A 16,423-nucleotide genomic window follows, 5' to 3' on the forward strand; every position below is an offset into this window, starting at 1 on the left:
CTGCCAGGAGGATGGTGCTTCTCCACTTCTCCCGCGCTATTTATCAAGCAGCTCTGACGCACCACCCCCAATCATATCAATTGATCTAAACTTTTCCACTTGGGAATGCCCTGTGCTGCCTCATGGCGTGGGTGTTTAGAGAAGAGTCACTTACCAGAAGTAATGAATAGGGACTTAGTTAATTACTTGAATTTAAACCTTTAGGGTTCCCCAAATTCAACCTCAAACAGAAGTGTGCCGTTAAAAGGTGCGAGTCACGTGTGTCAGTTAGGCTCGTTTTTATAATACATAGTTCATCTATTAGTAGACCAATAATCAGTCCTGCCTGTACATAATATGTATCTTATATGTATGTGTCCGCATCTTTATTTAAATGTCTCTTTGAATCTCTTTCAAAGACACTCAGCCTTAAGAGAGAAATCCCTCAGACGAGCCGAGCTCATGAGTCCCAAATACCGAAGAGGAGAGAAGAGAGAAGAGGCTCAACTTTAGCATTCTGCTTATCTCCTCTTTTCCTTTTGTAATATTGAGGAATAATAATACAAATAAATAAATAAAAAGGATCATAATTATTTTGCTATTATGTAATATTATTAATATCATTATTATTTCTAACCTTCATTTTTGGTTGAATACATCCTTGTTGGTTAATAACACCTGGTTTCCATGAAAGGGAGACAATAAGATTTACAGTTCTCTAAATGATATCAGTAGTAAATATTGTTGTATTTTAATACATATTTTGAATCCAAATATGTATTTTTTAAATATTGAAATAGCCTCTTGTTTTAGTGTCATATTTGTGAAAAGACAAATCAAACTGATGCTAAATGTCGCTGGACGTGTTTTAGACGTGAAGTCTTCTAATAGTTTGAGCGGATTTAAATGTAAAAGCTTGATGCTTTCACATCAGGTGAAGTGCATTAAGCTGCTGCTCAACACTCCGTGTGGATCTTTGTGTTCATCCTCGGCTGTGTGTGTGTGTCGAGGTTTAAACGGTCTTTGGCGAAACCTAGTGGCACCACAGAGTGTAGAAACACATGTCACAGGCTGCCCGAGGTGACATCTTGTGTTCAAATGATGTCATTACCTTTATTATTTTTTCACAAGTGCACATAATAACTTTACTTTATTACAAAATAACTGAAATGTATTTGTGCAACGAAATGTCGTGTTTTAAAGCTTCCACAAGCCGTACAGTGAGTCCGGCTTTATCTAAGTCCTTCTGAAGGGTCAGAGTGTATTTAAGGTGAGCGTTGTGTTCTTCCTGCTTCAAAGCAGGTTTGGTCAAACAAGGTTTCTGCAAGGACTCCAGTCAATCTCCCGCTGACCTTTCCCAGAACTCCAGCCTTGGATTTGTGAAACGAGATCATTTCTAACAGTAAAGATTGTTACTAATGCTGTGAATAACAGCACTGTCACTCTTGTTGGAGAGCAAATAGCATGAAAGTTGCCAGTAAAGTGAATGTTATTGAAGTGTTGCATGAATTTCCCGATAATAAATAGGGCGTCCATCAACTCTCTACAAAGTGGTGAAAACGTTTTGCAACGTGTCATCGAGGCTGAACATTGATTTATTTGTCATGTGACTTCTTAGCTAACGCCACTTCCACTTATTTCAACCCAAAACACAATCTTTTCCTTAACTTAACTAAGTGTTGTTGCCAAAACCTGATTCACTTTACACATTTTATTTTATTATTTTCGCCCACGGTGATCAAACGAGATGTGCAAAGGAGTCAGAAGATTGTAACCTGCACCACAAACCTTATTTTTAGGTCTATAATATATATTTTACAGCCCTACAGCCTCTGAGGGAGAATCCCTTTTGCACATTTTCATCTCATAATCCATCCGGGACCTGAGGGATGCAGTTATCACTTTTGCTTCGTAACAAAAAACTATTTTTCTTTTATACTCGGGCTGCATTGTTACGAGTTTGTTCTGCAGTAAAGAACACAAATGCTGGCGACCGTCGTCAGACTTTCACTCTGACCTCTGGTCGACTGTCACTTTCTCCCCCGCGCCCTCTGCGGTGACCTCACAGCTCATTTCATTGGATGTGTCTCAGCAGTGGAAGTTTAAACTGAGTAACAGTCTGGAGGGAACAGTCGGTGCTTTGTGGGTAAGCACCACGTTCTGTTTTTGTAAAAGCTTATACGTAATTTATAAGTCACCAAATAAACCAAAACTCATGAAAATGTCCCGAGGGACACTTTATTTTCATAGTGAGACGTTTGGGCGCACGTGACACATGCAGCAATTAGCCGGGTCCAGTATTAAAGTCAGTACCCAAGTGCTTCCAGATGTAAATCAGCAGTGAAGACTGGTTTTCCAAAAACAACAGGGTCAGGGTGGATGGGTGGGTGCAGAACCTTTTGATAGATATCATACGGGCCGTAGTACGGGGAGACGTTGAATGAGAGCGGGCCAAAAGCTCTCCTCCTCCATCCGGAGCTCCGACTGCAGGTTGAAGGCTGCAGGTGAAGCCGGACCTGGGTCTGTCCACGGTGGACCAGGTCTCTGCTGGAGGATCTGGGTCTGTCCACGGTGAACCGGTCTCTGCTGGAGGATCTGGGTCTGTCCACGGTTGACTGGTCTCTGCTGGAGGATCTGGGTCCGTCCACGGTGGACCGGTCTCTGCTGGAGGATCTGGGTCCGTCCACGGTGGACCGGTCTCTGCTGGAGGATCTGGGTCCGTCCACGGTGGACCGGTCTCTCCTGGAGGATCTGGGTCTGTCCACGGTGGACCGGTCTCTCCTGGAGGATCTGGATCCGTCCACGGTGGACCAGGTCTCTGCTGGAGGATCATCGAGGATCGTCACCGATGACGAGCATTAAGAATAACTCTATAGAAACAATGTTGTATAGAAGAAGTTCAGCGAGGTATTAATAGATGACCTTCATTTGTGTAAACGGTCGCTGACATCATCTCCAAATAAACACCGTAGTGGAGCCTTAAATGTAGAGAATAAACCACACGGAGGCTCATCCATTCATCTGTGAGGGTTCTGTTTACCACTTATATGAGACGTCCTCCTGTACCTGACCTCACTGTGTAACCACTGATGGCGTGTGGTCGACAACACTGAGCCTTTTATAGACGTTGTGTGAGCAGCTTGCGTGCGATGTCGAGCCTGAATCAAACCGCTTAATGAGAGGAGTCATGAGGCGGACAACATCCCTTTCCTGGCAACAGATGATGAGCAAATGAGCAGACGCGGTCACCGTATCATTATGGCGTGAATGCAAATGTCAGAGCCGCACTTTCAAATTCAAGAGGAAGTGGCGAGTGAGGCCCCAGAGGGGACATTGGAAGTAAATACATAATTGTACTTTTATCCAAACAAGGATAAAAGAATAAATAAATGGGTAATATAGAATGTGATTTTTGTATTTCATTACATATAACCTGTACTTATTATTAATTATGTATTTAATTATTTAAATGATTAATGTTTTTATTTATAACCCTACATGTCTTTCCCAATATGCAAATTAATTTACTTATAAAATTAAAACTGAAATTAATTAAATGTGGAAATTAATATATATTTGACACTTCTGGCCTTCAACTTTCCCAGAAGGCTCATGGAGTACTGGAGTACTTTCACATTGTGTTTCTACTGCTGTTACTGACGTGGACCGGATGACATCACCTCCTGCTCATATCAGGTCCGTCTGTGTTTTAATCCCTGTGGCTGTTTTCACAGCGCCGTCCAATCTCCCTCTTAGATTTATAAAGACAAGGGGAAAACCAAAAGGACCGGCAGACCTCCGGTTTTGCTTTTACTTGCTGTCCTGCTCAACCCCCCCCAAAAGGACTGTTGCGTGAGAGCATCATGAGCCACACTGTTGTGTGACGAGAGCACCAATGTGTGTCACACTTGACCTACGAGAAACATCACAACCACATCCACCAACTCACACAACAAGGAGTAAATAAACGTAAAGTAACGTCATCATCCTCTCGTCTGCGTGGTCGTCTGCGTGGACAACATGCTGGACGTATACTCTCTTAAATCCGGCCTCTATTCTCACACGGGAACCCAAAACGACAACAGACCTCAGAAAACACAGATTGTGGATCCTGAATCGTCCTGAAGCTGTTCCTGTGAGCAGCACAGCTCCTGAGGTGCTGAAAGGACAGCAGCCCAACGGGAGGACGTCTAAAAGCTGGAACTGAATTATGTTGAACTTCAGCTCCGTGTTTCTATTTGCTGATTGATTGAACTTGTTCGCTCACAGCTGCCTGTGGAGAAAAGCTGTCTGCTTGAAACGTTCATAGCTTTTTTGCAACAGAAAACACATTTGAGAGGAAAAGTAAAGGTGTATAAACAGGAAATGCTATTGGAAGTTGAGAAATGTGACTATTAAACACAATGGCTGACAATCTTTTACATTATTTTTCTGACCTAATATCAACAATGGATCAATATCTACAAAAACAATCAAATATCAAAGTCTGCAACTGTTGCACATTAGCATTAACACAAAACAGCTGTGCCTTATGGGGTTAGTTTAGCAGGATCATAAACCAAAGTATTGGGACGGATAAAAGTAAAAAGTTAAGTCAGAGTCATTAGGATTCATCCTCTGGACACCATGAATATCTGCACCGAGTTGAATGATGGTCCGACTGACAAACGCCACCATCGCTGGAGCCGCGCTGGCAGCTATGAACACCGGTTTAGTTTAGACTGTGTCGTTCACAACGGGGTGTGTGTAGAGTTTCAGAATGAGAGCTGATGGAAGTTTGTGACGGAGGAAGAGTTGGATGACTGTTGGCTGTGGATGAAAGAAGCTTCTCTTTGTTTGTCTTTTCCCCTGCTGCTGCGTGCATCAGCTCATTTCCTACTGACAGAGCTTTGTGTGATAGAAGGTTTTCCTTTCTTTTTTCAAACTGCTTGTATTTTCACACAGAAATCCAAATATTACGCAGCAAAAAACTGTAATTTATCTTCAGAACAAGGTCAATTTTGTGAGGAATAAAGGCATCAACCAATCACGTCGTACAACAACACCAGAGGCTCTGTAGTCCGAACTTTATCCTTTCAACCTCGACAAAGGCAGCGCAGACCAGATTCACTCTTTCCGTTTTTACCTTTCACAATAAAAGCCCAAGACATATACACTCAAATTCACTCGGAACATTTTGCAAAAAGGAAACTCAATAAAATATCTGTAGGTAGCTGTAGGCGACACAATGTAGCGGAGAGATTCCGCTGCTGGAATAATTTATTCAAACCGTTTATAGAAAGTGTTGCAACTGACAGATTTGCATATTGGTATGAATCGTTCTGATGCAAAATATTGTCAGTTGTCGTTTATTTTCGACAGTCGAGTTTAGACATCTGACTCGTTTTTTTAATGTCCAGTAAAATGTGTAATTCCATTTATCTTTGTCTTAATCTCAGGTTTGTGGTATCGTGAAGGCCGGCTCACTGTCTCTCATAGAACACTTGAATACTACGGAGCCATCGTTAGTGTTATTAGTAACACCTGTCATCATGGCTGCCTTTGTTCTCCTGAGACCTCCAGGTGTTTTCCTCCTGTCCTTTGTTTCTGTTTGAGCTCAGAGCGACTAAACACAGACGTATCCTGTGTGGAGGGCTTTCATGAAACGGCACGTAGCTCTGCACTCACTGATTTGCCTGTGAAAGCAGTGGGTTGGTGGGGAAATCCCATTCCAGCACTAAATTCACAATACTTCTCAGTGCACCAAATAAGCACAGTATTGGACAATTTATACTCTTATACATATCAGTACTGACAACTGAAAAGGTTCTAACCTCAGGTCCACTAAAACCAACCGTTGAGTGTTGACTATGTAGTATCTTGTACTGTTATTTTATTGTATTTAACCTTAATCCCACTGACATGAGGGATCTCTTTTACAAAGGGGTCCTGGCCAAGATGGCAACGTAAAAGTTTCACGACATAAAAACACAAATAACTATGGAAGCCCATTCCCGCCAGCAAAAAAAAAAAAAGAAATCCACCCAAAAATATGATGTTTTTTTTAAATTTAACCGGAAAAAGCTAAAAAAAAAAAAATTAGATTTTTTTTATTTGATTTTATTTTATTTAACCAAAAAAAAAAAAAAAAAAAAAAAGATCATGATGTTTTTTTATTTTATGTTATTTAACCGAAAAAAAGTTTTTGTTGAGTATAATCTCAACGTTTGACTGGTTAGAACAAGTATCACAACTAGACATGGCGTCTACTCAACCAATGGGACGTCCCGTAGTAAAATCTTTGAAAGAAGATGACAAGAGCTGCACTGCTGGAGGTAAAATACGACGGATCATCCAAACATTTCAGACCGAATGAGACAAACGTATCAAATTATATTGTCTCCTATCTATTACGGAGAAAATCCCCCTTTTATCCTTCAATGCCTCGTCTTAGATCTTTTCCCAGAGAGGTCTTTATCTTCCACAATCTGACACTGGGATTCATTTATGTTGACGCTTATATTCATCTCCACAGTGTCTCTTTGGTACTAGCAGACCACCTACAGTGCTGTTTGCATACAGTATACGCATATAAGGAAGTGAATCAGCCAGTGAAAAGGCACTTTCCCGGTAGGCTGACGTGTCTTTTTGTTTTTCACTCTAAAAAGGCCCATAAAACAGGTAGATTGTGCCATTTTTATTTTTTATTGACACTGGCTCGTGATGATGATAGAGAAACATGTCATCTGTATCCATCAGTCCCGCCCCCTCATTCTAGCAACGAATGTTTGTGTATGCACACTCAGTGTCTTGAGTGTAGCTTTTTGGACGTCGCCATTTTGTTTTTTGGCAACCAGTAGGGACATCTTCAGGCGACCATAATGTTCCCATCGACTTTCATGAGGTGTAAACACTGTGAAAGGGTTAAAGTTGTGAGACAAAAACACGGAGAACGCAGCGGCAGCGATCTGTCTGAAGACTTGAAACTAGACATTGAGACATAAACTCATGTTTACAATGTTTACTGAGGTAATAAATCAAGAGAGAAGTAGAGTCATTTTCTCATAGACTTCTATACAACCAGAGGAGTCTGGAGTCAAAATAGTGCAGTACTTGAGATTCCCGTAAGTAGTGTGCATTACTACTCAGTCTCGTAGAGTTCATGGTTTGCGTAGGTTCCAACTAATCATGTCCTACTGAGCTGTGATTGGCAGATCATCTGGCAATACTAATGTGATTTCCTACACTGTGACAAGAACACGGAGTCTTCGGTTTGGATGAAGTTGAGAAGTTTCACTCATGTAGCTGCTGGCTAGTTAGCTAGCTTCCTAATTTCACTGTGCTTTCGTGCTACACTAGTTAAAGAAATAAGCCAAACAAAGCGATCACTCATCTGGCGAAAGCAGATGTGAAAGAGTGTGCGGATGATGTGCAAAATTGTAAACATCCCATATTCACCCTGTTTTTTTACTCTGGTTTTAAAGTCAACACGCTGCACATTATGCCTTTTTTAATTTTCATCTAAATGAGTGTTAAGTCTCTGCAGGCCATTTCTTTTAGTGAACTGAAATTAAATGAAACAAACGACTCCCTGGAAGTTGCTCCATAAGAATATAACAAATGGCTATTATGTGCACATTTGGTAAGTTAAAGGTATGACTATGCCTACATTTTACTTGGATTTTTATCATTTTTGCACAAACTAAAATGTATGCTATCAGAATAATTAGAACAATATTCTCGACATATTACATGTGATATGTTCACTCGACATCCTTTCATCTGTTTCCCATAATTTCACAGTGTGAGATGTTCACCATTCTAATGCGTGCTTGCAGAGACTCTCAGCTTTAAAGAGTTTGTCACATCCTCAATGTGAGGTCTCTGTACTGGAAGACTGAACGATGCAAAGCATACAAAGGGACACGCAGCCCATCAGCTAAAGTGCAAACAGCTGCCCAGGTTGCCAGAAGGAGCTCATGCTCGTCTCTCCAACCTGATTCCAATTACGCCAGACTTCAGAGATGTGATTGGTCGACTCAGATACCAACACTTACACAAAGACGTCTGTATCAAAAATATAGTTTGTAGAATTACAGGTCTGCTGCAAGAGGTTATTCTACAGTAGAAATGTGTTCACTTGACAAAATTAGAATTGTATTGTCAGGCTGCTGCTCTGTTCCTGAAAGCACAATCTTTGTGGCAACTTGGCAAAATAAAATGTATGGAAATGCCTGTTTGTGCCTGGTTTCCCTTTAAAGTTCTGCTCAGTGTTCTGCTGCAGAGACAGATTTAAAAAGGAGACTTTCTATGCAATGTGTTAGAATTATCTATGCACAGGACGAGATGTGACATTAAAAACAAATGTTGTCTGGTGTACATCAAACTAAAACAAATGGAAGATGCTTGTTAATCATTTATCTTGGGTAGTTAACTCCATTTCTCTTTGTACAAACAATCAAATACATTTATATGAAATTGTCAAAAACAAAGAAATATTTTTCACGTGTTCCTGAATTGCGTTGGATTAATTGATCTGGGATTTGGGTTGACCAAATAAAACATCCCTTGAATGTTAGTGGAGGTAAACCATTTGAAAGTAGGGGTGAGACTTTAAACCTGTGAAACAGCCCAGTTGCCAGAAAAAAACATGACATTGTACGTTTCTGCAAACCACTGATACGTTGAATATGGATCATTTTGCGTAGTGTACTCTGTGGCCTTTCTTGAACGTTAGGTGGTATAACAAGGAGTACAAAAAGCGGGAAAGTCCACCTAGGACGGTTTAGTGGGGGGGCATGTTGGATTGTTCCAACAAACACAAGACTCACCCAGGAGACAGTTGTACATTTTGACTTGATGCTTGTTACGTAACGTTGCTAGGCTTGTAACGCATCTTTACATAAGAAAGTGCACCAAGGGTAGTTTTTATTTATCTATGCTAGTTACGTTGTTTTGCTACATTGCGTTGTTACGTTACGTTGTTACGTTGTTACATTACGTTGCTACATTGTTACGTTACGTTGTTACGTTACGTTGTTACGTTACGTTGTTACATTACGTTGTTACATTACGTTGTTACGTTACAATTTGAACACAAACCATGATCTTTGTGTGTGTGAAGGCAAACAGTCGTCTGCAGCTGCCTATAATGCCTATAATTGTTTATTGATCCCAAAACTGTGATCGTTGATGGTTATGAGTTTATACGTTTACATCCACTGCTGTAATACACGTTCTATCTCATCTCATCTGCATTGCGTGAAATAAACGTTTAAATACAGATTACAAAACAAAATCAACAGGATAGAAATCACGACAATAGGAATGTAATAAGAAGAAACTAATACAAACAGTTTTAAGGTGAAAAGTAAATAAATAAACAATGTCACTTTGTTGAATAATTAATACATTCAGTCCAGTGTTGACAAAGTGACAACACAATTTAAGACGACTTACTCAATACTACAATAATTTTACAGATACTTAATATTAATCTCGGGTGATTTTTTCAGGTGGAAAAGAGCAAATTCACTGTTTTCTGTGAATGGCAGCTGTGGGGCGGGTCTTCATCCTCAGCAGGTCTGTGATTGGTCGATCGCTGCCCTGGTAAAAGTCCAATCCTGTAATCCACTCGACGTCTCTGACTCGTGACTGGTGGAACCACATGAGATCTTCAACCCAAAGAGATTCGGCTTGTGTACTCTGTCAATGCAAATTCAAAAGTTACAAATTAATATTTTAAATGTGACTGTTTGAACAAGTTGATGTGTCTCCAAATTAGGGCTACGTTTCTTCTTTCTGTTGCTTCCTGTTCTCAGAAATGAACCGTCTAAGAGATTGTTAACATGTTGCTTCTACTTTCACTCGTTTATCCAACGTGCGGGACAGATGGTGAAGCTTTGGGTAACCCTGCACTAAAATGATTAACTTCTATCTTTTGAGCGCGAAGTATAGCGTAACATTTCAATGTCTCCTCACCAACAGTTTTGTCCAATAAAACATCTCAACAACTTCTGGATTTTGGTTGTCTTTCTACAAATGTTTCTGGTCATCATGGACAGACGTTCATGGTTCCCAGAGGATGATCCCATGTGAGTTTGGAGATTCTCTGACCTTTCCTTTTAGTACCACTATCAAGCCAGTATTTCCAATTAATTAACACTTTGGTCCATGACAAGTTATCCCTCAAGCTCAAACGCCTATCGTCTATTCGTGGTCTCCAGATGATTCTGTTGATCCCCTGACCTTCCTTCTAGGACTACCATTGAACCAAACATACCCTTCTTCTCTTGACAAATACAAATCTAATGGACAGATTACCATAGAATCTATTTAGCACATTCATGCTCTCCAGGGGAGGAAGCCTTTCCATTTTGGAGACTTTTGGTTAGTTTTTTTCATTCATTGGTTTCCATGTGGAGGATGAGATGGACCATTCAATTTACGAAGCACATTCATGCTCCTAAGAGAATGAACCCTCCTGATTTTAATTACCTTCAAGACAAATCTTAACATGTTTTAAAGCACTAGCAGGACATCAGAATTTGACTCTTCATAGAAACCGTCTGTTTTAAAGGGTGTTTCATTGTTTAACAAGTAACCATGAATGACTAACACAAAGGTTCCTTTTTGTTCTTACTTTGAAGAGGCTTCACTCCTCGAGTGTCAGTAAATGGGAAGACAGAAGACACTGCTGCTTTGTTCGGGAGTAGACAGCATGAAAGTGAGCCAAAGCGGAGGCAGTTTCATTCAAAGTCATAAAAAAGAGTTTCGGTTTATTTGTCTGGTCAGTGTGACGTGGCTGGAGGAGGAGGAGGATTGTGAAAAGCCGGGTCAATGAAGTGTCATCTTAAAAAAGGTAATGTCTGACTTTGTGGTTTCTTACTTCGCAGCTTTCAGTGTTGTCGGGTCTGTGAGGCAGCAGGAAGGACACGGTCTGCAGCTCGCTGACGCAGGCCGCCACCGGCACCGCCGAGTCCCTGCAGCTGGTCAACACCGCAAAGAAATGTGTGGGTATCGAGATGTTCGTGCCGGACACAAACCTGGAGTCACACAAAGACAAGACGCAGTCTTATTCGTCAGTAAAGTGCAGAGTAATTCAATGAAATTGGACTTTCCAGCCGTGTGTGGGAGATGGACATCGTGCTGCTCAAACAGCCTCCTCACTTCTGGTTTCAGGCTGTCCACCAGATGTTGGAGGGATTTAAAAACAAGAGCATTAGTGAGGTCCAACACTGATGCTGGGGTAACAAGTTCGGGCTCACTGTCGCGTGGGTTTGAGGTCAGGGCAGCAAACTGGGAAAACTACTTATTTATTTTCTTTTTGGAAATTTGCAGAATTGGAAGCACACTGTGGTTGGAATCATCCCCGTGTGCTATAACATTAAGATCGGTTAAAGAAGCAACATGATCATTTTCAAAATGACAGGCGAGACGGGCGCTGACGTGCAACAACGAACCAAATGATACATTTCCACCTGGAAAATCCCGTTTTATCAGATTACAGGCCGAGCTGCCCTGAAGGATGCAGCTGCAACACTCAACCAACCAACATCCACTCAGCAGAGAAAAACTACTCCACATGTCACGCACATGAATTATGAAGCATTCCATCCCAGGAACCTGAGGCTTCTTCTTCCAAAGAAAAAGACTTAACTTGTATTTACCGTCAAATAACAAACAACAACAAACAACAAGAGCTGCAATGAATGCTTTAACATTCAAAGCTTCTATTGAGCTTCGGATGTCTGCAATCCTATTTTAATAAGTGATTCATGGATTAAATCAACTTTATTCAGTGAATATAACTTGGAAATTGTGTTTGCACAATTTAAAATGACACAAAGATAATAATAGAGAGAAATAATGTCTCGTTGCAGAAAGAGGCAGAAAACCCATATATATGAGATGAATACATAATACTGAGGACAAAGTAGTGAAAATGTTGTTTTCAAAGGCTAAATGTCAAGAAATATGGATTGAAGCAGAATATTTTGTTAGATAAAAGCATGTTGTGAATCCATCTGGACTTTTGAGTGCTCTGCAGTTATCATGTCGCAATCCTCCGCTGCAGCGTTTTAGTTTAATACAGAATGAATGAATGAATGAATGAATGAATGAATAGCACCAGACAAAGAAGGAAGCTGCGCAGCATTCAAAGGTTGATTTAGAGTTTGAATCTTGGGAGCGTTGAATGATCAGCTGCAGCCCAGCAGACAACACAACAACGGGAGATGAAGGTTTGCATTTCGTCCTGCGAGATGAAATTTAGCTTTTAATGATTTCTCTTCGTGTGGTTTTATGTTTCGTGGTTACATCATATTCAGCCAAAGCTCCAGCAAGTCCATCATTTCCTGCATTGGGACGTATCAGGGTGCATTGTGGTTCCCAATAAATAAACCGAGTGTTTAATCTTCCTCTACTTCTTTCTGTAATCTATTCAACCCTCCGTAGAGTGATGCAGCAATGAGTCCGGATGTTTGCACTTCCTGTCCGTCTCAAAGTCAATGAGTTTAATGAACGGGTCTGTGTTAAGGTGCCTAAAATAATAATGTGCTTAACACAAGCTTGAGACATTTTAACTTTTTGTTCTACGACATTTAACACGTCAGTAAATATAATATATAAATACAGTATATATAGGTGTTGGTCATCACATAAACCATTTCCTGTTTTTGTTACAGTGGCTTTCTTCATTTAAAATCACCGTCTGGTTCAAATAAAAACTGCAACTCTATTGATGAAGTCAGACATCAAGGCTGGACGTTTTTTCAAAGAAGAAGCCGTAAAAGTGGAAATGATGATTCATTAGAAAACGAAAACTTACTGCTGGATCTGCCCCGGGGTGTCGTACCGGCCGTCGTAGTTGTAATCGAAGGCGGGGCCCGTCACCACACTAACACCGTTGTAAATAGAAGCGTATTTCTTTAATAGCGTGCTGTGAAAATAGTCCCAGATCTCTGAAACAGACGAGAAGAGAAGAAGAAATTCAAAGATAAAGAAAGGTTTTGCAGCATAGTTTCTTTTGCCGTGATGTTAACCGGTAACTCACTCTTAAACTCGGGGTACATCGGCACCACATTGCTCATCAGTAGAGCATCGTACTGCTGATCCACCGTCTCATTCAGATCTGCAGAAACACAACAACTAATAATGGGCCTCATGCAACAAACACTCGTCCGTACGGATCCGTTCTTATAGGACAACGAGACACTTTCACAATTTGTCACGTTTTTCTTGTGTTTTGAGTTTTTTAAGGTACTAAGAACGAGCAAGTTTATCGTTCATTTTCTATCCAAAAACAAGAAACTTGTATGCTTGTATGTCCGATGCATGTGCCTTTTATCTGCTTTACTTCAATTAAATTCACAGAATTGAATGTGTCAATCCCTCTGCTCCTCTTCTGGAGGAAACATATTATCCTGTTCTTTCTGAAAGTGCCTTTACCAGGGCTATGAAAATGACCAATTTAGGTTTGTGATCCCTTGAATGAGCTGAAATTCTGTGGAAGTGAGTGAAGAGTGATGAAGAGACAGGAAGTGAGTGTGCAATAGCACCTCAAGAGACATTCATATCAAATTAAACACCAAGACTCACATGCCAAAGCACACATCCGTGTTTCATTGACTGTGCCCATGATGCACAGCACCTGGCTGACTCTGGCTCGTGTCTTGTGTTCTCCACGGACGCTTTACAGCAGCCCTTTGCTTCTGAATGCTTGGACTGGAATAAATGCATGTACGTATGTACCTGTCTGTAAATAACCATTTGAAATAAAGCAATAAAGTGGAAGTACTTGGCGAGTACAGGAAGGCGTGCGTCAGGTTCCCAGCAGCGTCGTACTGGTCACACGTGGGACTCTGGGACGCTCGGAGTCGGACATCGGCCCTCAAACAGTCCGGCGTCACTGGTGGCAACGGGTCCAAGTTCCTCTGCAAGAACGGGAAAAACCTAAAGCTTCAGCTGAATGACAGTAATCAGCTCCAGACGCAATTACAAACCAACAGTCGGCCCTTTTGCCCCATAACAAGAAGAAACTCTCTCCAGTGATCCAGTGAAGTCTTTCAATACATTTGAGTTTTGAGACAAAGTTACTCCGACCACAGTTGTGGTCTATGCATCTATTGTCAGTCCCTGAAAGCATAATTAATGCAGATCAGGTCTGAGCCATTACACACAACTTCAGCGGGAAAGATAAAAAGCTGCTGCTCTAGTGTGTTCACTGTGATTCTCATGATTCCCACGTTTAGTCAGCCGGCTATCTCCAGACCTTCGTGCTGCTGTTTGCTTTGAGGGTAAATCATCACAGAGAGAAGTAGTAACACCCGTGCATGCACCGAGTGCCGCCGTGTGGCCTTTGTTTTTAATCATAACTAGCGAAATGCTAGATGCTAAGTATTTCCTGGATTCCTTTGTTAAATATGAAAAAAAGATTTTTCTCCCATTTTCTTTTTTTGCAAAACACATTTTCAATGCTCACACTGCAATTTTCAATCATCTTGCTATCATCATCCTATTTTACATAAAGTGCTAAAGTCTTGAATGCATCGTGCAGCTGCAGCCAGATTTAGATCACACACACACGCTAACGTCCAATCCGAGCGGACCTGGAATAATGTGATGGTCGATTTACCGGAAGGCGGCGCTGCAGCAACAGCCTGACATGAATCCGTGATCAGGAATCAGATAACTTGACATTGTGCACAATTCATCCTCGGACAAAGCCACGTCATCATTCCTCGACAGTCATCATGATCGATCACCATTGTATTTCATAGGATTGTAATCTAAACATTTGAATATTTCAAGTATTAAAATCATGCACTTTTAATGTTTTTCCTTTACCAGTGACACACGTACCGGCTTGTCGATGGTGAAGGAGCTCCACAGAGGCATCAGAGCGTCGTGGCTGTAGGCGGTGATGAATCCTTCCTGGTGGAGAACGCAGTAACTCTGGTCAGGCTGCAGCATCCGGGGACGACCAAACAACATGTGCTTCTTCTCTGCAGCGGACTCTGAAGAAAGAGAACGGCCCTTTGCTTTATCAGTGGCATTTAGACAATGCTGCAAATCAGCAGCGAGACGAATGCAAATCCAATCCAGTAACGTGGAGGAATGTACGACAGGAAACACAAGTAATCCTGTTTCCTCAAAGTGCATTCAGTCGGGATATTGCGTGTTGTAAATGAAAAGATTGATGACATAAGAAAACAAAAACATGTTCACAGATCTTAGAGGCATTTTAACCTCCTCACCTTCCTCTGCTGTCAGGTTCAGACGGCTGTTGATGGCGCTTCCACTCTGAAGAGAGAGAAAGAAAACAAATGCTATTAATGGAAATGAATGTTTTATAAGTACACAAATAACATAAATATGGTCGATACACTCGCTCGCTTGTAGAAGGTGTAGAAAAACAAACCCTGATACATGGATCTGAAACGTGAACAGAGATCCTTGTTGTTGAAGGCTGTCGTTACATCGAGTCCAGTTTCCTCATGAAGAATATCAGAAACTCAGCTGATGTCTTCAGAGGCCAAAGTTCTGCCTTAAAGATAAATGTTCTTCTGTTGCACCAACCTGCTCTGTTCCCCAGTTTTTCTTGCATTCTTTTCCATTTTTCAGAGCTCTTCTTCTTCATCCTGACCATTTGTTGTCTGCTTCCACTGTTTCCATTCATGTTTCTGAATTGTTCTTCAGATGTGATGCTTGGTTTATTTCCACTATTTGCTTTTATCCAAAGCAACAATAAGTGCAGCTTCAGCAAATACTTTGAACCCCATCAAGTGCTACATTTAGAGACGATAAGAGATGCTGAACACGTTGTTTATCATTTCATGGGCCGAGGTGAAGTCTGAACAGATGAGTTCTCAGTTTCTGACAGACAAACAGTGAAACCAGCTGCAGCATATCTTCACTTAGCAATGACCCTGGTGGTGTAAGGCGGGAGATCTGGACTTCACACCACAAGTATGTGAAGAGATCGAAAGATGTGTATTTCATCAGACGGGGAGGATTTCATCAAAGACGCTCTTCGGTTTCGTAACAGGAATTGAACGATCCAGCACTTTTGTAGTTTGACCCGTTCTGTGGACTAAGAGTCAGGACACTTTGACCTTCTTTGACGTGCAACAACTGAGTCAATGGAGTTCAGTTAAAGCCACAGTTCACAGGAGCTTCAAGAACAGTAAGAAAAGATAAGATGGAACTTTATTAACCCCGAAGTCTTGTGCCACAGTCTCATTAAAGAAGAATAACCAAAAAAAATGGAATAAACATATATGAACAATAGAATAACAAGTATTAGGTGTAAAAGAAATAATACGGACACCATTGCAAAATAGAACATAACAGCAATAAGAGTAAAATAAATAAATAAACTAAAATAGAAAGTAAAAGACAACAACGATTAAATGCAAGAGTGAAAATACTGTCACCAGAGCCTAAAGGCAACTAAAATAGAAAA

At 41.0% G+C, this 16,423-nt stretch overlaps 1 protein-coding gene across 1 annotated transcript in view; it reads right to left on the reverse strand.

Moving 5' to 3' along the window:
* Positions 1-8,368: 8,368 nt before the first annotated feature.
* LOC306708286 (venom phosphodiesterase CdcPDE) overlaps positions 8,369-16,423 on the reverse strand; it is a 28,286-nt gene continuing 20,231 nt past the window's right edge. The window contains exons 19-25 of the mRNA XM_079176088.1: positions 15,216-15,261; positions 14,821-14,975; positions 13,757-13,892; positions 13,013-13,090; positions 12,788-12,920; positions 10,847-11,003; positions 8,369-9,663 (exon numbers count right to left, since the gene is read on the reverse strand). Of these exons, the coding sequence (XP_079032214.1) occupies positions 9,490-9,663; positions 10,847-11,003; positions 12,788-12,920; positions 13,013-13,090; positions 13,757-13,892; positions 14,821-14,975; positions 15,216-15,261 (879 nt within the window). The 3' untranslated portion in view covers positions 8,369-9,489. The remainder of the gene's footprint in view (positions 9,664-10,846; positions 11,004-12,787; positions 12,921-13,012; positions 13,091-13,756; positions 13,893-14,820; positions 14,976-15,215; positions 15,262-16,423) is intronic.

The sequence above is a fragment of the Pholis gunnellus genome (assembly GCF_910591455.1).
Source record: "Pholis gunnellus genome assembly, chromosome: 16".
Lineage (NCBI taxonomy): Eukaryota > Metazoa > Chordata > Actinopteri > Perciformes > Pholidae > Pholis > Pholis gunnellus.